This window comes from Pinus tabuliformis, chromosome 4_2 (assembly GCF_031772625.1).
Source record: "Pinus tabuliformis cultivar Carrire ecotype Pingquan chromosome 4_2, CPIR1, whole genome shotgun sequence".
In the NCBI taxonomy this organism is placed as follows: Eukaryota; Viridiplantae; Streptophyta; class Pinopsida; order Pinales; family Pinaceae; genus Pinus; species Pinus tabuliformis.
In genome coordinates this window covers 414,032,850-414,056,765 of record NC_142304.1, presented here as the reverse complement: position 1 = coordinate 414,056,765, position 23,916 = coordinate 414,032,850, and the positions used below count along the sequence as shown (strand labels likewise).

At 40.4% G+C, this 23,916-nt stretch overlaps 1 protein-coding gene across 1 annotated transcript in view; it reads left to right on the top strand.

The window, feature by feature from the left end:
- Positions 1–6,309: 6,309 nt before the first annotated feature.
- Positions 6,310–23,916, top strand: part of LOC149169708 (Transducin/WD40 repeat-like superfamily protein) — a 233,819-nt gene continuing 216,212 nt past the window's right edge. Inside the window, exons 1-2 of the mRNA XM_089428776.1 lie at positions 6,310–6,471; positions 6,572–6,627. Coding sequence (XP_089284902.1) covers positions 6,414–6,471; positions 6,572–6,627 — 114 coding nt within the window. The 5' untranslated portion in view covers positions 6,310–6,413. The remainder of the gene's footprint in view (positions 6,472–6,571; positions 6,628–23,916) is intronic.

The window sequence follows — 23,916 nt, the reverse complement described above, 5'->3', positions numbered from 1 at the left end:
TGGGAATCGGTCAAAAAGAAGAAGTCTGCCCCTCCTCAGAAACCCTCCCAGGAATCTGTTCCTCCAGCTCCCTCTCCATCCTCCCCTCCTTCATCTGTCCACCCCTCTACTGATCCTCCGATCCCCTCTTCCTTTAACCCCTTCCTTGTCTTATCCTCCCTTGATCCACCCTCTATGGATCCTCCTCAGCCCCCCCTGAACCTTTCTAAGCCCTCAGATCTCCCTCCCTTTCTGATCTCTTCTTCGCAAGCTTCTCTTGAACCCTCCTTTCCCAGACATACCAGAAGCAGCACTAAAGAGCATGGAACTGTCAGTGACACTCTCAAGAAACCTGGACCAGGCAGGAAATCAGCAAAACAACATAGGGACGAGAACGCTCAGAAAGATATAGCCATGGGAACTCAAACTCCAATAGAGTATTTCATTCAGGGACATCAAGAAAAAGAAACAAACCACAAAGAGCAAGAGAGGCGAGCACCTCTCCGTACGCCAAGTTCCCAATGATGAAAATACTGTCTTGGAACAGTAGGGGGTTAGGGCACCCCTCCAAAATCTCCACCCTCGGAGATTTAATCCACAGTGAAAAGCCAGAAATCCTATTGATTCAGGAAACAAAGCAGGATCAACAAGCAATGAAAAGCATTATAGACCAGTAGAATTAATACAAAGGGTGCGTAAGCAATGCAAGAGCAGCTTCGGGAGGCATCGCCACCCTCTAGGATCACAACAAGTGGAACCGTGTTTCAGTAAATTTGCAGCAGCATTGGATCAGAACAGCGTTCGATAGTAGAACGAACAACCAAACAGTAATCATCTACAACGTGTATGCGCCCAACCATTATAGAGAAAAGGAAACATGCTGGGGTGATCTTCAGGCTAGTCTCGACGGTGAGCGAAACACAAATATCATAGTGGTAGGTGATTTCAATCTCATACTGCATGCAAATGAAAAAAGGGGCGACATCTTCTCTCCAGATCCCTTCAGAGGCCGGTTGGAGGCTATCATGCAAGACCTCGATCTAATGGACGTGGCCCCAAAGAATCGTAGGTACACTTGGAGCAATTGCAGACTCGGCTCGGGAAACATTATGGAACGACTGGACAGGTTTCTCATCAATATCTCTTTTCTTTCCTCTTTCTATGCAGGATACGCCACCGTTCTATCCTCATCGGCCTCTGATCATTACCCCATTACCCTCACGCTGGAATCCCATTGCCCCCTTGGGCCCATCCCGTTTAAATATAGCCCTCTGTGGAATGAGACTCCTGCTGTTAGAGAAATAGTCCAGAGAACATGGAATCAACATGTAGAAGGGTCGCCAGGTTTCATTTGGGAGACCAAGCAAAGAAAAGTCAGGCAGGCTGTCAAAGAATGGGCAAGAATAAACTATAAGGAACCTAAGGAGAACAAAAAGATAGTTAAGGGTGAGCTAGAGAAAATCCAGAGGATGATAGAAGAACAAGGACTCTCCCAGCAGAGTATGGAACAAGAAAGGAACCTCTACTCTCAACTGACTCATATAAGCAGGGAAGAAGAAACCAAATGGCGCTAAAATCTAGGCAGCTCTGGCTTCAAGGAGGAGATAAAAATACTGCATTTTTCATAAGCAGGCCATGGCTCGAAAACTCAGGAACAATGTTTGCTCAATCTTTGATAAGGAAGGCAATCAACGAAACACCCAGGAGGACATCAGAAACGCTGCCACAGAGTTCTATAGAGATCTGCTCACTGAAACCAAAGGAGAAGAGGATTATGATGATCTTCTCCAACATCTCCCTAAAGGTCTCACCAAGGACATGAATGATAGCCTGAATAAAGAAATTGAAGAGGAGGAGATAAGAAATGCGATTTGGACTCTGAATCCTGATAAGGCGCCTGGGTCTGACGGATTCCCCATATGTTTCTACAAGGCATTCTGGGGTTTAATAAAAAAGGATCTAATCAAGATGATCAGGTGGATTCAGTGGAAGGGAAAGATAGGTGGCTATACTAATGCAACATTCCTTGCCCTCATCCCTAAAGAAAACCGACCTTCTTCCTTCTCTCGGTTTAGGCCCATATCTCTCTGCAATGCCTCTTATAAAATCTTGTCCAAAATTCTGGCATCTCGTCTCAAACCCCTCCTCCCCTCTTTGATTTCTGAAAACCAAGGAGGGTTCTTGCCCAACAGACAAATAACTGACTCTATTCTGCTTGTACAGGAAGCCATTCACTCGAGTTTATCCAGGAAGGAGAAAGGATTCATCCTCAAACTTGACCTGGCCAACGCATTTGATAGAGTTAGACACTCCTTCCTCTTTGTTGTTTTAAGAAAGATGGGGTTTGAGTCGCCTTTCCTCAGTCTCATTTCTGCTTGCATATCTGGACCTTGGATTTCCCCTCTTGTCAATGGAAGGCCGAGCAATGCCTTTCAATCTTCTAGGGGTCTTAGACAAGGCTGCCCCCTCTCCCCTTATCTCTTCATTCTTATGGCGGAATCCTTCAGCCAAGCTCTGAACCACAATAGAAGAGTGGGTCTCATTTTAGGCATAAAATTTGGAAATGGAGCTAAGAATATCAACCACTCACAGTTCACGGACGACACCTTGCTCATTGGGGGAGCCTCCACCACCGTAGCACGAAGGTTCAAGTCTCTTCTTGATAGATTTATGGAGTACTCCGGAGGCCTGATCAACCAGCAAAAAAGCTGTATCTATGGATGGAACGCTTCTAATCAGGTCATTCACAACATTGCAAATATATTTGGAGTTTCCTGCAATCTAGACTGGACTCATTTCTCTTACCTCGGCATGCCAGTGAGCCTAGGACCATTGAAAGCAGGAACCTGGGACAACATCATTGACAAGATGAAGAGGAAAGTTCAATAATGGGGTTCAATGTGGCTCAAGCCAGCAGGCCGGCTCACCCTTCTGAAATCAGGTATTTCCTCTCTACCCCTCTACCGCTTTTCTCTCTTTCAAGCTCCTGCATCTTTCCTTCACAAAATGGAGGTTGTCCTACGGCATTTTCTCTGGCAAGGAGGGAAAAACGACAAGAAGAAATTCAACCTTGTCAATTGGAAACAAGTCATCCAGACTCAGGAAAGAGGTGGTCTTGGAGTTAGGTCACCCACTTTCGCTAATCTTGCCTTTGGAGGAAAGATAGTTTGGAGGCTCATTTCTGGTCCTCCGGCGTGGTGGAAACAGGTCCTGGAAAGCAAATATCTGAATTTTCCCAGGCAGCAGCTCCTTGACTCTGATATCCCCAATAGGGACTCCTCAAAAATTTGGCGACTGTGCAAAAAAGCTATTCCTATGATGACTCAAAATATTTCCAAAGTCCCTAGGGGAGGATCTTGCATAAACATTGGGGCTGATAAAATATTGGGACAACAACCAATAAACAGGTACAACGATGCTATTCCAATCTTGACTTTCCTCAACAACAGAGGGATCTTTTATCTGGATCAAATCTCTAGATGGGACCCTTTGTCTCACATTTGGCTTGGATGGAAGTTTCCTGCTATCCCCAGTGATATTAATAATAGCTTAACCGCACTTTTGTCTCTGCTCCATGGCAAAGCACCCATTAAGAAAAACGAGAAGGACGGCTTCCAATGGGACCCCTCAGGATCAGATTACTCCATTCAAGCAGGACACCAGCATATCAATTACAGCACCCTCCACATGCCATTATGGAATCAATGGAGAATTGTTTGGAAATCCGAGGTGTTACCTAAAAACAAATTCTTTACATGGACCCTCCTTAAAGGGAAGATCTTAACAGTAGAGAACCTGCAGAAGAGGGGTATTAATGGACCATATCGATGTCCCAATTGCTGTGGCGCTGAGGAAACCATGCATCATCTTTTTGTCGACTGTACCTATGCTATGGACTATTGGAAAAACTTAGACCTCGTTGATAAGTTACCATGGACTACCTAGCAATCAATAGGGGAAGTGATCCTTGCCTGGAAAAAGAGCTGTCCCTGGGGAAATAAGGGAAGCAACCTAGTGAAGAGAGTATGGAATACCCTCCCCTACACCATGCTGTGGAGTATCTGGCTTGCAAGAAACCGAAGAATTTTTAAGGATAAAAATACAGCTTCAAGAATTGTCAGCAACAAGGCAAAGAATCTGGCTCTTGAAACCATCTCAGCCAAAACACACAACAACATTGATGTAACAAAATACAGTGTTGAGGAAAGAAGCTTCATCAGTTACATCTTGGACAAAAACAACAACATTCAGAAAGGTAAGACAGAGAAAGTCCAGTGCAATCAGGAAATCCACCCATGGAAAATCAGGCTAAAGGAGGAGGAGTTTTCCAACTGGTTATAGAACTGCAACAGCTACTACTTGTTCTTTGACGAAGCATCTAAGTCAAACCCAGGAATAGTTGGAGTGGGAGGCCTGGTCCTTAATGCTAATGGGGAATGCATTCTCTATTACGAATGGGGTCTTGGGAACTTATCCAACAATCGAGCAGAGGCGTTGGCTCTTTATCAGGGATTAACACAGCTCATCAGGCTTGGAATAAGAACTGCAAAGATTTTGGAGACTCCTCGGTGGTCATAAGCCTTATGATTCATCAAAAAAAGTCTCCCAACAACCTCCTACAGTAGATCATCTAGAGACGCCAGCTCTTGAATCAAACTCTGGGCAACCTGCAATACCACCACATTCTCCGTAAACTCAATAAGCACGCTAACCTGCATGCAAACAAGGCCTGCGAAAGAATTATGGGTAGCTTATGTTGCAATGCTGTGGTGAGTCATCAACCTCTGCCATGAACCAACATTCTTTATCTTGCATCAATCCATCCTGCCCTGACACCAAGAAGTCGCCTCATCTCCTCCAAACTTCATGCAATTTCCTTAAAACCCAACAGGAATTGGTGCAGAATCGAATTTCCCAATTCTCTGTTCCTATTTCGTTCTATTTCCACCTGCTCTCGTCATACCTTAGTCTATACAAATTTATGAAAAGTCTACACGTAATCCTTCGCTCCTATCCGAATCCCGTCTCTTCCCCCAAGGTCGACCCTCAACCATCCTGCTCTTCCCATCATTACCACACCGCGGCCCTTTCATTTCTATTAAATCATTTGACTACTGTTTTATCGAATTCTAGTGGCCGAGAGGTTTTATTGGTATACCTGTTTATTAGCACTCATAGGCAGTCAATCAATTCCCTCCATCTTACCCAGCATGGGATCCTTCCACTCCCTCATCAGCTCGAATATCGATTCATAAGAGACAACCAGGGTAAGGAGCTCAAAGCGGCCCTGAAACTTTTGAAGAATATCTCCAACAGCGAAATCTCGAACCCCTCAAGCGCCAGTCATAAGGAATGTGAAGAAAAGCCGGAGGAATATACAGCACATCATCACAATCACATCAACATAGAACAGAAATGATTTGTCAATGTCAATTTCTGCTATTTCAATTTGTAAGAATTTATTCCTATCGAGAATATCTTAAAACAAGAACAAGCAGGATCAAGGAGAAATTTCTGCTTTGTAACTCCTCAGATCCTGAATTTCTTCTGCATCTATTGTATTTCAGGAGTCTTGACTCCCTCCCTTTTTTTCAGAGATTAATATAGCAACCGAATTTGTTAAAAAAAAAAAAAAATCTCTCAAAAACATACAAAATACCACATATAAGGATGTCCCTCTACCACTAGAGCAAAAGACTCCACTGACCACACCAAAGCATATGACAAACACTCCATCAAAATACTAGAAGTAGTAGGGTGAGGTTATCACCTGACCACCACTGTGCTGCACAACGTGCCTCCGCCTTCCTAACACTGCACCCATGCATTTACGATGAAAGGATGTGTGTTTGTAAACTCAAACCCATGTACCTAATTCGAGCCATGCCATGCCAAAATTTAGATAAATGTGAACCCGACATGCCTTTCAACAAAACATTCCCTCCACTGATCACACCCTATCGGGGATACATCAATTTTGATTATCTCTTAAATACTTTGTTATAATTTTTAGCAACAGAATATACCAATATTTATTAATATAAATATTATATACATAAAATTGAAAAAACATTACATAATATGAATTTGAAATATGATAATAAACTATACAATTTATATTTATAATATGTGAAAATTAACGGCATAAAACATAGAAATTTTACCAGGACATCAATTTCGACTGTTTCTTAAATAATTTGCTATGAGAATCATGAAGAAATACCTTCGGCTGTCTAAATAAGTTTTTTTTATTAAATGTTAACTAATTAATTAAAAACAATTTTTTTAAAGCTAATTTGTTATAAGCACACTCAACACCTCCCAGTGCACGAATCAATAGTATTAAAGGGCTTTCAAATACTTGCTTTGCAAAGCCCGCGAGGCATTGGGGACATTGTAGATTGACCTAATAGCCGATTCAAATTTATCACACGATGCCAAGCATACCAGCAATTGGAGAGTTTACAGTCTGCGAGATCAATCGTGAGCTGCGTAAGTGCTCACCTTCTTTATGCTCCCCCATACTTTTTTATAACCATGACCAGTTTCTGTATGAATGCTTACACTTAATTGCGTTCCTTACGTGGTACAGTTACGACTAAAGATGAATCCGATACACAAGCCAAGGATGCCTATGCAAAAATTCTGGTAAGTGAATACCTGCATTTCTCAGAATGTAAACAGTCTTCCGAAGTACTTGCTCTAGATTTTGTTATTATCAGTCTCTCAAGTTTGATTAAAATCATTTATTTTTTAAATCGTTCCCAAAATACTCATTTTATATATTATGTCCACTGCTCTTCAATTATTCTGGATATGTGAATGCAAACAGTTAGAATTATTTTCTTTTTCCTAACCATCCTTTAATAGCCGTGCTGAAATTTTCCTTAAATTGGCGACATGTCAATTTTTATTTCTCCAGAAATACCCATTGCAACGCTATTACCTTTGGTCTTTTTGTTTGTTTGTTAATGGATGTAAATACGTGCATTTTACCGTAAAAAGGTTATTTTTATATCATATCTGTCAATGGTATTGTTTCTATTTTTTTCCAAGCTGGACAGTAATACCGTCGATTCTGGGAGTACCCTTGATTATTGAAGGACCCATTCGCTCCTTTAGATATGAACTCTTCCTAAACTGCTAAAAGGTTCACAGCAGCTGTAGTTTGGATGGCATTATTAACGATAATTGATAATTATATATGACTGATATGGGCACACAACAAATGCAAATAATCGATGACAATTTTATCTATGGCTGATATGGTCACGCAACAAATGCAAATAACCACATACAAGAATAAAAAAATCCAAGAGAGAAGGGCAAGCATACAAGTAGAAATGAAAATGAAAATGAAATTTTAACGTCCGTGAGACTAGATATAGTCTATGGGACCATTAGCTTCCCTGCTTTTTGCCTTTTGCAATTCAATCCTGTTATTATTCAAATTAATGATGAGCTGACCCAACCTTCTAACAGTCCCCTCACTGAAAAGACAAAGTCAAGGAACTCATGTTAACATACTCCTGTAACTGTCTCTAATGTCTCTAAAAGCATCACATCCCAAAATGAAATGTTTTTCCGATTCCACTGCTCAAGAAGTGCAAAAAGTACACACCTGTTCTTCCCAAGCTTCTTTAGGTCTTTTCCACCGACCTATTTCGCACCGTAGTTGATGCGAGTTAGTTCTTAATTGAGCAATAAGAATCTTTGCTCTCCATGGAATGCTAGCTCCAATGTACTCTTTTTGTTGGAGATCACAAGTGGGGTTGAATTCTTGAACATAATACTTCTTCTTTCTACCCAACTCTTTTCCCCATATACGCTTACGAAACTTCTCCATAACAAAACTCTTTAAATCCTTGCTATTTGTGGGACATGCATTGAGGTAAATATTCCATTTTTGCATCCATTTGTTGTTTTGTCTCATCCATGATTTCTTTCTTTCACTCATTCCTTCATTGAAGATAACTTTAGGCCATCTACCTTCTCCCATTTGCTCAATTCTTTGTAGATACCTTATGAGACGCACCATAGCAATTGCTTCGATGGAAGTTGCTCATGTTTCACTCAACATTATCTCATAAGAAACCAAACTTTTTATTTTAAACTTGCTCATGATCAAGCGTTTTTGGATTTTCTCAATTTGCTTCCATTTTGAGACAGGGATGCTGCTAGCCCACAATTCACACCCATATAATATCACTGGACAAACTAGGAGCCCAAAAAGCACTTTAATTGTTTTCCAATCCCATAACTCTGCCTCTCTACATATGTTTTGAAGAGCATATACTGCTTTCCACCCTCCTAAAATTCTCTTCTTTCTGTAGTGCTCCCAATTAAGTTTGTTGTTGAAATCAATCCCGAGGTACTTGTATTCATTTAATTCTTCAAGAATGTTGCCTTCAAAGAACATATATGTACACGCTAAATATTGTGCATGTATAAAACTTTAAACTAATGGACTGTGATCAAATTTGACCAAGTTTCCTAGAGTTACAATAAAATATACCTAGTAATGGTTGGTTTTTTGGAATTGAAATGTGTTTGTTTTGAAACATCTTAACAAATCTAGTGAACACTCCCCCATCATTAGGGAATCTAAATGAAACTTTAGGAAGATAGAAACAAGTGAAGTTGTGATTAGATGAAATAGGATGCAATAGAATTATATGTTAAGAAATGTTGATATATGTAACTAGGTTTGGTCTTCATAACGACATATGTAATCATGATTTTATGTATTTGATATTAAAGAAAAATGAAATTTATTATTGTCATTTTTGATGCATGGGTTTCATGCTCATGGTAAAATTATTTATAGGTCAAGCACCCATTGAGTGCTTCTAGGTTTGTCATAGAATCATGAAGTCAATTAAGTCATTGTCATGTATGGAAGACCCTTTTGGGCATATTGTATCGTGTCAAGAAAATTATTGTAAGTCATAAAAATGTGTCAAAGACCCTCCAAGACCTTGTCAAACAAGCAACTACAAGTCGACGTTCAAGAATGAACAAGTTGGGAGTCGACTTCCTCAAGGTTTTCAAAAGAAGAGTCATTGGGAGTAATATTCTTGAGAAAGGTAAGGTTGGTCTCAATTTCACTTTCCATAAACTCATCCTTCCCAACACCTGTGCTTTCAAAGTCATCTTGTTCATCATGGGGACCTAATGACGACTCATCTTCCTGCTCATCAGTAAGATCCTCAAGGTTATCTCCAACCTCTTCATCTTGACTAATGAGACCTTCCCTTTAGAGGGCTTCCTCTAGGCTTTCACAAGCAACTTCATTAGATTGGAATTTGGGTCTTTATACTCTATGAATTTGTTGAGTAACTTGATAAACTATGAAATGCTTTCGGGCTCACACGAGTCAAGCCAACCTCGGTTCTTGTATTCAATAGAAACAATAAATAACTCCATGAGGTTGTCTATATGAACCACATTAACTTCGGAAGCATGCTTTATAAGTTTTTCTATGTGGTTCATTGCTGTGTATGGATCACCCTTGAATTGTGGCATATTTTGCATAAAGCCATTTGGGTATCCTGGAACCCATGTGATATCCAAAGCAGGAAATCACTCATGAAGATTTTTAGAAGCCAGTGATCTTTATATATTGATATCATGGGAGTCGCCAGGGTGAACTAAAATTTCCTTAACAAATGATGCTTGCTTCAAGCATTGGCTTTGAAGTTCAATGAAGAACTAGGGCTTCGTTCTTCCAATGGAGTTGCTAATAATGATATGTCAATATATCGTATGGGGAACAAAACACATGTCTTGTGTCCCTGACAACGATGCCAAAATGTTATTGCTCAAACTAGTAGGGAGCATAAAAGGGACTCCTAAAGGGACAATTGCTAGGTCAAACACAACAATGGAGGCTTAGCCCACTGTCACCTCAACTAAAACTCCCTACTCTTTACAGACTTTCACCGATGGGAGGAGACCCGGTATATAGAAAGTCACTTGTGAAGGATGAATCAACCAATGGATGTGAAGTGACCTTAATGATCCTTTTCCTAGAAGGAGGTTAAGAATGGAGATTACTTGCTTTTCAAGCAAGGTACAAAGATTTCTAGGATAAGGAGGTGAGGATTTGAGGGTTAGGTTAGAGGAATATGCCTTGTAAAGGAGTTTCCCAATCCTAAAATCCTTATTGAACTTGACTTCCCGAATGGTTTTTGAAGAATTGACCTTTCAAAGATATGGGACCACACGGGACCAAGTGGACCCAACCTAGGTTAAGGAGAGAGAATCTAACAACCAATGATCTTCTTAACCTAGAAAAGGAAGGAGAAAGGATCAAAGCAAGAATTCCCAATTAAAAGTATCAATTCGATCCTATGAGGTGCTATCCTAAGGAATACCAGGGCAAAGTTTGATCTCAGAGCTTGGGCTTGGGTTGTCTCACAACTCCATTGTCGGAATGGATTCAAAATTGGAGGAGGCCTTGAGGACACACCAACGCAGTAGAGACTAGGAGATCAAACCTTTTCTTAGGCTATTTTGTCGGGAAAGTGATGCCCTAGGTGACCCAACTGGGCTAGACCTAGAAGAGAAAAGGGAAAGGTGGAGAAAAATGTTCTTTGAGTGATCACCTATTTGCGGACCAGTGCCTAATCCCTTGGGGAGAATGGAGTCTAGGAGAATGATGAGAAAGGAACTCGTATTTTGGTCAAGGAGGCCTTAAGGACTACTTCGCTTGGCCTTTAGGGAAAGAAGAAGAGACCTCAAAGCTTTTATACTTCGCTTGGCAAAAGGAGATGGCTTGTCAAGATAAATTCATCGGTGGAATTATCCCTAGGAGATTTCATTCATATACATGGCCCAAAAATTAAGAGATGCTACATAGAAACAATAATTCCACAATTTTGCAATGCAGCAATTAGCCCTAGTGTAGTGAAAATCCCATTAAATGCATATGACAAAAGTAAAACAAGAATAACATTAAATGTGTGTACTTACATGCAATAGAACATATCCAACCATCAACAATTTGAGAATAAAGAAGCTCCAAGATAAAATACTCCAATCCAAACATCAAAATTCATCCATGCTCCAATTCATCATCTCAGAAAAAGTGCGAAATTCTCTCAAGAGAAGAATGATCCAATCCAAAGTGATGATACAAATGAATTCATGTCTCTCCTATTTATACACTGATTAGGAGTTCGAATTACCTAATTTGAACCTACATTAGCCCATTAACTAAAATAATGTGCAAATAACTATATAATGGTGACAAGCCCACCAAACTAGCTGATAAATAAAATAATCAGCCTCCCAAGAGATCGAATGATCGATAATGCATGTCATTGGGCTCTCTCAGAGGCCTGATGAAGTCCATAAGTGCCAAAATGATGAGTTGGACTTCCAAAAGTATTGGACAAGGGGTTTGCCCATTGTTCACCACATAATAAACTTGTGGTGTTCCCAATAGCTGTGAGGGCACACAAGTGACCTCATGGGTCTCCAAGTAAGTTGAAGATGCCTGTAGACCACCTGCAAGGGCTCAGATGACGGTGTAGGTGATGTCACATCATCCTATAAGTCCTGGGTCAGTTGCTAAGTGCATGGTACATTTGTGGGGATGGCTGGGCAAAGGTGAACCAGCTGCATCTTCCTTGTCCAATAGGTGAATCTCGAGCAATCTCTAAACATCTCTGGGGATCCATGGACCGTTGTCTACTGCTGTGGAGGCCCATGGCTCTCAACACACACCCTACATGTGCCAATGCAGCCCTCTAGAGGGTTAGGGCCTTGTATAGGGAGACCAAACCCAAGATGGAGACCACTCTCAATCCTGCATGAGATCCAATGCGTCCCCTAGCCTTCCAGTACAACAAGTCATTAAGGAGATCGAGTAAAAGAGCTTACAAACCATGGACCACAGGTGGGGACTTCATAATGGCCTGCCCTTCCATAATGGGCTTTGGCATGTGCTAATGTCTCCAAACTCCAAATGGGGTTAACCAAGTATCCTATTAGGCAGTTTCTACTTTTAAAGGGGATAATATGTCCAAGGTACATTGTTTTAAAGGTGGTGGCATGTGATAAAGAGGTGAATGGAATAAGGAATGAGAAAGGGCAACCCTGGGCCACATGTTGGGTTCAAGGGTAGCTAATGAAAGGGAAGCCCACACTTGGGTATATAATGTATAGGAGGGAGCAATTGTGGTACATGAGGTCCCTTGGCCTTGATTTTTCCAACTTTTTTATATGCCTTTTTATGATTTTTCTTTAATTAACTGCTTGAGGCTCAAAGGGTAAGAGCATGATGTGTGAGATATAGCAGTGGATACCCCCTTTTAAGGTAGGGCGGTTCATTTCCCACTAGGGGTTGGGACAATCATGGGTTCGCATATGATGAAGGGGGCTCATAGACTCTGTAGGAACCAAGGTGATGGCCATGATGATGGGGTAGAGCTCATGTCTTGGCTTTTACCCACGTGCTAAATGTGTTTGTCTCAACCATCTTTTGCATTTTGTTTTATCTTTTCCTGTTGAATGTGGCCAGTTATACTTTTACTTTTATTTTTAGTTGCATCAACCTTCGGGGCATCATTCCAGGCCTGACCAAAGATGTGGGCAAGGGGAAGGGGAGAGCTAGACCTATGTTTACCCAGTGGAAGAATGTGGACCTAGGTGGGAGAAATGATGAATGGGGTAATAACGAGTGGAAAGGGGGCAATATATGTGGATGAGGTATCCGGACCATGCAACCAAAATAAGGGTTTCCTGTGAAATACCATCCCTAAAGCCAAATGGTCAGTAAAAGAGATTCGACGAGACTAGAATCCAAGGTTAATATCCAAAACGGGGTCTAGGGGACAAGAGCACAAACCTAGCCCATTCTTTCCGCTGAATTCCCCCCATTAATCCATGCCTAGAAGTGTCCAGGATAAGCAAACTACAATACTGAATTACCAAATGACAAGGCATACCTTTAGGTTCGGGAGGCCCACCTTCAAACATACGATCACGACAGATGGGTGAGGGACCACATGGCTGGCTCTGGTGGCGGGGAAGTGGCACAACAAGATAGTTGGTGGCTGTAAGGGGTTGCTGGTTGAGGACCATCTTGGAGAAATTTTTTCTCCTAGGGATATCACCCACAAAATGGTGGGTAACATGCATGAACCGACTTTGTTTGGATCCCAAATATTTATATGGTTGATTTAAACTTCACTAAGGCTATAGTGTGCATTGGGTTTCTAAAGTATTTATCAATGTGGAAAAAGTTGAAGTCGGGATTAAATCGGCAAGGGTCCAGAAGTTGAAAAAGTCGTTAAGGTCAGGAGTTTTTTGAAAAAGTCGGCAAAAATTCGGCAAAATTGAACAAAATAAAAAATATTCATTTTTAAAAAAATCCCGACTTTTTCAATAAAATCCCCATTTAAAAAAAATAAAAATAAAAAATCATTAAAGAAACTACCTCATTCACGATTTTTTGGAAAAAGACCCGATTTAATCCCGACTTTTTCAATTGGGAAAAAATCGGCTGATTTAATCGGCCAGCCAAAAAAATCGCATTTTGGGGATTTAATCCCGATTTTTTCCCGACTTTTTCCACACTGGTATTTATAGACATCTATCAAAGAATTTTTTCCATAATTTTTTTTTCTCAAAATTTATTTTAAAACCCTCGTATATTTGTAAAATAATTTGTAATTTTTTTTTTGCTAATTGGGTTTTGATATTTTGTATATATTTGGGGTTTTGGTATTTGTAAATCTATTTTTACAGGTGAGATCAAGTGGAGAAAGATCGAATAGAGCTAGATCTAGGCCCTTGAGGGTAAGATCGTCTCTGAATTTTTTTGCAGGGCCAACCATTGAAGAAATTGAGCAAAATTGCAGATCTTAAGGAAATAAAATTTTCAGAATCTGAGGTTTCAAGTTTTAGGCTTCCCGGGTCCAGATCTAGCCCTTCAAGAGCCAACATCTCTCTTTCTACCACCTTTGTCATCCTTTTCGACCTTTTGGAGGCAAGACGTAGCCTCTAAGGGCCTCGACCTCCCCTGCTCTCCCCTGTGTTCAAGTTTTAAGGCCTTTCTAGGCCTGGTCGTGAGGCCTAGAGGCTTCGGCTTCCCTCTATGACCTTCCTTCCTCAGGTTGTGGCCCTTGTGGGGCCCACGACAACCTTTTCAGGCTCCTAACCCTAGCCGCAGCCCTAGTAGGGCTTCCTCTTCCCTGTGTCAAGCCTTCTAGGGAATTTCTTGCCTCCTTTGCCTTTCTCTTCCATAGTCGTTGATCTTCTCAGCCTTTTCTTGGCCTCCTTCCTCCTCCTGTCATCCCCTTTGGCCTTTTTCTAGCCCTAGTTTGCCCTAAATCCATATCTGAATTTTCTGGACTAAATATTGGTGGTTTTGTAGGTTTTTGGCCTAAAAACATCTGATTTTCAGGGAACAAGCTCATCCTAAAGTTTCAACAAATTTGGACTAAGGGATATTCAAGGCCTTGGGCGTAGGGTTTGCTCTCTAAACCTTAATTTTCTCACTTTTTTGCTATTGCTGTAAATTTTATTTTATAACAGTGATATAAGTGCCCTAAAATCATCTTAAGTTGGTCAAAATAACTCAAAAATTGCAAAATTTAATTTTCTCAAAATTTGGCAACTTGGGTATCAAGGATCTAACCTAGATCTAAAATTTTGCTAGTTGGAATATTCTGTGTAAATCACTGAATCAGATCTGTAATTTCTTGAATAATTCACCTAAAAAGGCTCACTAACTCACTGGTTTTCTGTTTATTTGCTGCTGTAATAAGTTATACCATATCTGATCTAATTCTGAAAATTGCATTTCAAGTAAGCTAAATTTCACTATTTCACTTTGGCAAGTTGTTGGGCACTTTAGTGATTAAATCTAGTTGCTATAGGCTTGTCATCTCTTGGGTTTAAAGTGATTTCCTTACTACTGTCATAAGATTAATAAGTGCTGAAATTTCTGAAGTATTACTGCTGATTTTTGTCATTTATAATCTAACGTTGGCTTGTCTTATCGTGAGTTATGAGAATTTTCAATCTTTTTGCACTTACATCACTCACACTTAAACTTTAAATTTTTGATCTCGTTGATGGTATAAGCTGCTTTGGGATTTGAAATCTAATTGGAATTGTGATAGGAACATCTCGAATAAATTTTATTGGTACCGTGTAATCATTGCTTAATTGACAAATTGGATAGTTTGTTCTAACTATATTGTGGATTGATTCATTGACACTTGCATCCTTAAGCACTTGTTTTGTTTTAAGATTGTCCTCTAATTATTGTTGAGTGCTACTGTCACAAAGAGTAAATCATAACTTAAGTACTTAAACGCTTAAACAATATTAATTCAAATAACTTCACTCATAATCATTGCATAAGCTTAGCTTTGCACTTAATAACTTACCTCCAAGCATAAGCTTGGTCAATAGACTCCTAGGACAACCCTCTCTCATCTAGCTTGAGGGATTCAACTCTTCTTAGTGGTTAACACAGTGACCTTGCAGTCGCCAGAGCCATAGTCTCTGCAGCACCGAAGGCACTGGGTGGTTGGAACACAGGGGTGGGTATCATTAATCAGGGCACTGCCTGCTTCACGTTGGATTCCATCTCACAACCTACTCTAAAGACTGTTTCTCAAAACAGTTAAGGGAAATGTTCAACTTAGATTAGACATTTAATCTAAAATTAACCAAGATCCTTGCATCACATTAGTTCTTAGGAGTTGCATCTTCATATAGGTTAGTTCATCATATAAGCGGCAATTGTCTATTCGGTTACTTGGGTATAATTTCTAATAAGCAAGAAGTTTTGACTCCATTAGGCACTGGTCTTAATATTAAATATAATCAAATCCTTAATCTTGCTAAATTCTACCAAGTAGCTAGGCCACTCAATTGTGTCTCCCGAACAAGTTGGTTTCCAATTTATTTTCCTCCACCTCATTGGGAGACAACTAGAACGGAGTGGGTGGGGATCAAAGTGACAGCCCCCGCCTTGAGCAGTTGTCGCAGTGCGTGTACAATTCGAGCGACAACATTTTTTGGCACCGTTGTCGGGGATATAGTTTTTCTGTTCCCAAGGTTTCCGACAATTTCTCAAATCTTCAATCTTTCCATCTTTCTTCATTCCTTGTCTCGTCAACGCCACAACATTTTTTGGCGCTGTTGCCAGGGACCAATTTATTGGACTTTTGCATTACGACAATTATCGTCAATCATCATAATCTTCTAATCCATTTTCATCTTCTTAATCCGTCAAGCACCACATTTGCAGGCACTTTGATATCTCACTAATCTTATTATCGCATTGTTCACTTCTCTATTTGCACCTTAGCACCTAGACATTTGGGTTAGTTTCTTGTTTGGGTGGCGACTCCATTGATTCATCCATTCATAAAAGCTTACTGGAAGCTTGGTTAGCCCCGGTCTCTAGACTCGGTTAGACAAATTATATCCTAGTGAGCATTCAATTTTTCTCAAAGAGGAAGTCCTTGATATCTACCTGCTTCTCCCTAACTAGCTTTTCAGTTTTTGCCTTCTAGATTTTGGAGATAGTTTCATGTTCAATTGATGACCCCACTTCTTTCATTTTTTACAAGAATTCCTGCTAGAGGCTCGTCTCTTGTAGGTTTCTTGATTGTCTTGAACATAGATATCTCTCTCTGACATCCATTAGCTTCCCTTTCCCCTTAAGCAAGTCATCATGAATGACATGTCCACTCCTTGTCGATTTACTAACACTCAAGGTGATTCGCATGACCTTCCAGAAAAGGAATATGGGATTAAAGAATTGATATAAATCGCTAAAAGTATGCAACATGAACAAAGAAACCAATTTGCTGAGATGGAGGATCACATAAAGAGGTTGCAAAAGAACGATTACAACATGATAATGATCAAGAAGTATCATACTATAGATCTTGTGACCACTTTCATGACGAATCCACTTGTGCCATTACAAGAAGAATCTTTGATAGTGGAAAAGTAGGGACTAGTAACCAGATTACTCATTTTGACGATGAAAAGGAAAATGATAAGAATCTTGTTAAGGAATTAACTCAAATGATCATTGACATGCAATCTAGTCAAGCAAGACTAATAGTAGATCACGTTAGAGAAATGAGTTCTATGGGGAGCAAGTTATAGGCAATGGAAGTTGTTCAGTATAATCAAAAGATCAATTTTCAGAACACGATGGATACCATGGAGGAGGAGCGTGTTGAGGAGCTAAGCTCCATAAAAGCAAATCACAAGAAAGATATAAATTCTATTCAAGAAAATCATAATAGAATGATAAAGGACATGGAAGCTAACCATATTTCTCTTCAGAACAGGTTATTAGCTAGAGAAGAAAAGCATGTTGAGGAACTGAAAACCATGCAAACTAATCATTTTAATCAGATTGCCACCATGCAAGACCATTTGATCACCATGGAGAAAAATCATGCCAAGGAAATCAGTTCTATTAAGGATGAACATTCCAACCAAATGAATGCCATTGAGGATAGGCTACAGAACTTGATTAAGACCATAGAGGTTGATCACATACAACAAATGAAAATTATGGAATCGATACATGCTGACGAAATGAATGCCATAAGAATTGAGCAAACCACTCTTCAAAGTAAGCTACAAATGATGGAAAAATCACAGTTTTGGGAACTCCAGCCAAGACCAAAGGATCAATGCATGAACTTCCCAGCTCGCCAAAGTAGTCTTCATCTTATTATGAAGAAGTCATTGATTCCATTGAGAAATGGTTAAACGAAGATGATCTAGGTAGGAAGGAAACTGAAGGAAATCAGATCGATGTTTGCAACACCGATCCAATGGTGTTGACAGAGTAGGGTCATGAAAATAAAGAAGAGAAGGTCACAAAAATCATGGACATTCCAAATCTTCCGGATGAGCGTTGTCCAAATCAAATAGAAAATTGCACACCGATCGCATCAACATCAACATCGCATCCTGCCGAAAGCAAGCATAAAAAACAAAAGAGAAGAAGGAAGAAGTTTGATGCATCTGATGGCAGAGAGCAACTTGATATTCAGTTGAGTCAAAGTCCTAACATTTTCAGAGATTTGCTGGAAAGTCGACAGATGCTCAATATACATTATGTTGAAGATATCTGATGCCATGGGGCATCTTATGTATAGTATCTCTAACCCTACTCCTTTTTATTTCATGTCATTAGTTAGCTTTATTTCACGCATTTATGTTATGTCCTTTCTATTTCAGTTTGTTAGAGTAGATTTTTCTATTCCAGCAAATTTTCTATGTATACATGATGATTTCGGTTTTGAATGGATATCTATTTGATGGACTTTTCTTTTCTTGGATGTAGGGTTCTGGGATTCTCACGTTACTACAGGGAAGCAACGTGTCCCCATATGGATCCAGATGTTGCACTCATTTTGTCAAAGTTCCGAGGAAGCAAATGTACCATATTTTTCTTCGAAGGATCTGGTTAGGGCTGAAGATTAACTGCAGAATTTGACAAGGCTGATTTGAATTTGTATTGGGCTAGTCTATTTGACTTTTGTACTCTCTCTCTGCTGAACTATTGAATAATAATAAGAAGATTCGATCAAAGGGTTTTTCCCACATTGGGGTTTTTCCCTGGCATCCGCCAAATCTGGTGTCCTCTTGTCTTGGCTCGTCTTCTGCATTTGTTTTATGTTCTATCTGCATTTACTGTCAATGTGATTGCTACTGGAAATAATTGGAAATTGTTATTGGGCTCCTCAAGGAACATTGAAGTAAATTGTGCTAAGCATAGAACATACCATTGTTATCTAAAATTAACATGGTATCAGAGCCCAGCTGAAGACAAAGGCCAAGCAAGAGTGAGAAATGCAATCACTAACAAAAGCTGTTGGACAAGAATTTTGAGCTAGCTTCAATGATGACTACATCATACTTCAAATCCGAGGACAAGCACAAGGACAAATACGACTATCATGCATGGAAGATGTCTTTGGATTTGACTTTGGAAGAGAACGATACTATGGACTATGTCAAAGGAAGAGTGGTGGAGCCTCCTTCAAATGCACTTGCTGCTGCAAAAAAAAGTACAAGAAAGGTGAGGTCAAGGCTAAGAAAATTATTGTTGATTCCATTCAAAAGCCTTTGGTTGCCTATATTGCTGAATTGGGAACATCTAAGGAAATGTATGAAAAGCTAGTTGGGATGTTCAAAGTAAACAATGCAAGTCAAGTCCTCTTTCTCAAGAACAAGTTGAAAGACATCAAGATGGATAGAGGAGAGTCCATTCAATCCTACTTCATGAGGATTACCGAAATCAAGAATGATCTCCTATCTGTTGGAGAAGTTGTTGGTGACATGGAGCTCACTCTTATTGCAATTGGAAGTCTTACAATAGAATGGGATGTGTTTAACACCACCATCCTCAACAATTACAGGATTCCCGATTTTGATGAATTATTGGCTATATGCACTCAAGAAGAAATAAGGATGATGGAAAGAGATAAGCCTTGAAATGGAAATAATCCTACCTCTTTCTCCGCTCATGCTAAAAGGAAGAACAACGCTGGTCCAAGAAGACAAGGTCAAGGATTTAAGTTGGGATTCAAAGAAGGAAGAAAAGGAAGATGCTTCAATTGCAACAAGTTTGGCCATTGTGCTAGAGAGTGTCCTCACAAGAAGGATACTCCAAGGGATGATGACAACAACAACCACAACAACTACAAACGAAATGACAATCGAAGGAACAAAAAGTTCAACAACAAAGGAAAGAGGAATGCTCCCTTTGCTTGATATGGAAATGGTTGTCCTCCCAAAAGATCGAGAAACTCTAGGTATGAGGAAACTAATGTTGTAGATAAGCAAAAATAATTTTATCTTATTTCTGCCCTCATCACTGCCTCTCCTCTGGATACATTGGATCATTGGTTGATTGATAGTGGTGCCTGAAGGCACTTCGCTGGGTACAAGGAGGCCCTCTCAAATTTGATTGAAAAGAAGACAAATTTGGAGATCATACTTGGAGACAATGCCACTTACCCCGTGAAATGGATTGAGACTGTCACTCTTCACTTAAATCAAGGTCAAACCCTTCATCTACAAGAAGTATTGTGTGTACCTGATTTGAAAAAGAACCTGGCATCTATTTCTGCGATGGAAGATAAAGGTTTCAAGGTGACATTCATTGATGGGAAGGTATGTGTTTGGCAAAGGAACCCGAAAGATGCATTTACACTTGGATTTAGGGTTGAAGGTCTCTATCAGGTTGGAGGAAGTCCTTTGGGAGCGAGCTATGACTTGCGATACTTCTCTTCAATTCAAATTATGGCACTGAAGATTTGCTCACCTTCATTACAAAGCCTTACCTGATGTAAGGAAGATGGTCATAGGTGTGCCGAATTCAACATAGATCATGAAGGAGTTTATTAGGGGTGTGCAGTTGGAAAACATACAAGGGGACCATTCCCTTGAAGTGAAATTCAAACTCCCGATATTATTCAATTGGTTCATTCTAATCTATCAGGTATGTTGCCCGTAACATCTTTAGGAGGATACTTGTACTATGCAATTTTTGTGGATGACTTCTCTCACAAAACATGGACCTATTTTTTGAAGAAGAAGGACAAAGTGTTCAAATGGTTCCGCTCTTTCAAAGCCTTGGTTGAGAATCAAACATGGAAGAAGATCAAAATATTGATGACCGATAATGGAACCGAATATGAGTCAAATGAATTCAATGACTATTGTAGAGAAGCTGACATTAAGAGGGAGAACACTACTGCATATACTCCTGAGCAAAATGGAGTTGCCGAAAGGAAGAATCGAACAATCATAGAAGCTACCTATGCTATGCTTCATGATCAAGGCCTACTGAAGTTCTTATGGGGAGAAGCTGCCAACACCACTGTATATGTTCAAAATAGGTGCCCGCATCAAGCATTGGACTTCAAGACACTTGAAGAAGTTTTCACCGGTATGAAACCTGATGTTTTTCATTTTAGAATTTTTGGTGTTCCCGTATATTTTCATGTGTCAAAAGAGAAAAGAAACAAGCTAGATGCATCTGGGAAGAAAGGAACTTTTGTGGGCTACAATGAAACTTCAAAGGCATATAGAATCTATGTGCCTGGTCAAAGAGAAGTGGAAATAAGTCATGATGTCACCTTCGATGAAGATTCTGCCCTTGGGAAAGTCAGAGATCTTCCTATCCCTAGGAAGGACAATGATGATGATGCAGGAAAGAAGGATGAATCTTTGACAGATGATTCGATGCCTGATGTTGAAGGCCCGATGGATCCCATTGATCCACCTCCTGGTGAGCCCTCTACCTCAAGGAAAAGACCTTTGTGGCTCAAAGATACTCTTGAAGATGTTGAAAGACATGTTGCACCAAGGGGGACATTTCGTGAAAGTAAGAAGCCGAACAAGTACCAAGGGTACTTAGTTGCTATAAGTCATGGTGTCACCTTCGATGAAGATTCTGCCCTTGGGAAAGTCAGAGATATTGCTATCCCTAGGAAGGAGAATGATGATGATGCAGGAAAGAAGGATGAATCTTTGACAGATGATCCGATGCCTGATGTTGAAGGCCCGATGGATCCCATTGATCTACCTCCTGGTGAGCCCTCTACCTCAATGAAAAGACCTTTGTGGCTCAAAGATACTCTTGAAGATGCTAAAAGACGTTGCACCAAGGGGGACATTTCGTGAAAGTAGAAGCCGAACAAGTACCAAGGGTACTTAGTTGCTATGAGTGCCATTGTTCAATCTGAGCTATGTACGTTCGAAGAAGCCGTGAAGCACCAAGTTTGGAAGGATGTGATGAATGAGGAATATGAATCGATCATGAAGAATGATGTCTAAGATGTGGTTCCTAGACCCAAGGACAAGTCAGTGGTCACTTCAAAATGGCTTTATAAAATCAAACATGGAGCTGATGGGAATCTTGAAAAGTTCAAGGCCAGGTTCGTTGCTCGAGGCTTCTCTCAAAAGGAAGGAGTGAATTATGACAAGATATTTGCACCGATGGCCCGATATACCACCATCCGATCCATCATTGCTCTTGCTGCCTCTCAAGGATGGAGCCTACACCAAATGGATGTCAAAACTGCTTTCTTGCATGGCTCGCTTAAGGAGGAAGTCTATGTAGAGCAACCTGAGGGGTTTGAAGTTCAAGACCGAAAGACACATGTATGCAGGTTGAAGAAAGCCCTCTATGCGATGAAGCAAGCCCCTAGGTCTTGGTATGAGAGGATTGATAACTATGTTATGAAGTTGGGTTTTATAAGGAGTGAAGCTGACCTGAACCTATACTTCAAGGTTGAAAAGGATAGGCCTCTCATTCTAGTTCTTTATGTGGATGATCTTTTTCTGACAGGTGCAGACCCTCTCATTTATTAACGCAAGAGGGATTTGTCTTCTGAATTCGAGATGAAGGACCTAGGTTTGATGCACTACTTCTGAGGCTTGGAGGTCTGGCAAAAGCAAGGTGAGATTTTCCTTTCTCAAGGAAAATACATTGTGAAGCTACTTGAGAGATGTGGGATGGTGGAATGCAAGTCTGTGTTTATTTTGACGGAACTCAACTTCAAGAAGCTATGTGGAAGTGCTGTTGTGCCCGCATTGGCAAATCCTCCTGAGTATTGACAACTTGTGGGGGCCCTGATGTTCTTCGTAAACTCTCGTCAGGACATGCTTCGCTGTGAATACATTAAGTCAATTTATGGTCGAGCCTCATCACATACTTTGGATTGATGCCAAGAATCCCTTGAGATATCTCCGTGGAACAATCAACTATGGTTTGAGATACATTGTTGGGAATTTGAGGCTACATGGATATATTGGTGCTGATTGGGCTAGTAGTGTGGTGGATGGTAAGAGCACGTCTAGGTGTTGCTTCTCTTTGGGGTCTGCTTCAATATATTGTGTGAAAATTTTGAAACCCGAAATCCTATTGCAGCAACTGGAAATTACTCTTCTTCTTCTTCTTCTTCTTCTTATTATTATTATTATCCAATTTTAAGGTTATGACCAAGCCAAACACCAAATTGGTGTATGAGACCCCCTTGTTTGGGGGGCAAGGGATCCACCTCCACGCAACGATTTGATTGCTAAGTCTACGAAGGCATACATACTCTACCCCCTCTGGTTTTGAACCTGTGGCCTCTTAGGAGGAAACACACGCTCTTTACAATTAGGCCCACTCATGCTCCTAATTGTTAATTAAAATTAACAATTTATTTACTGTTTCCTACAACAAATACTGAACAACTCACACTGCAACATACACAAATAAAATTGCGGAAGAATAAACGCTGGAAGAAATGCTAGCACACACATAAATTTACAAAGTTATTTTGGACCATGTCCCCGGAAAAACCCAACTTGGGAAAACCGGTGCAGCAACAAAGGGTTTTATTATTAAGTAACAATGAAATAATCTGAGTACAACTGGATTCTGAAACTGGCAATCCTACAAAGTAAAATGGAAAAAATCTAGAGAGGAATTTTCCTCATCCCACAGGTAATTTCCCGACACAACTTGCCTTCAAAATTTCGGCCTTCTAAGGGACTACGTTAGCCTCTACGTTGCTTTGCGTAGCTGGTTGGACGACTTGCCTTTTGCTGAATTTTGATGAAGTTGTTTTGCCTTCTGCTGACCAGAAAGACGCTTCTCCGGCACTTTGAGACTCCTTCTCGGCCTCTGTAACTGAAGACATCAATCTCTCCCAGCAAATTGACTTTGCCTCTAGAGGCTACTGCGCAACTCTGCGTCAGCCTCTCTGTGGCTCATCTGCCTCTCTGCAAATGCACTCACCGGATCTGGAATCCTTCCTCCGGCTTCATTGTCCTTGCCCCTCTCTCACTGCTTCAATCTAACTAGCTCTCTCTCTGGCAACTGATTGTTGCTACTCTGGAATTCGATCTGCTCATGAAATCGAACCTCGCAAGTGT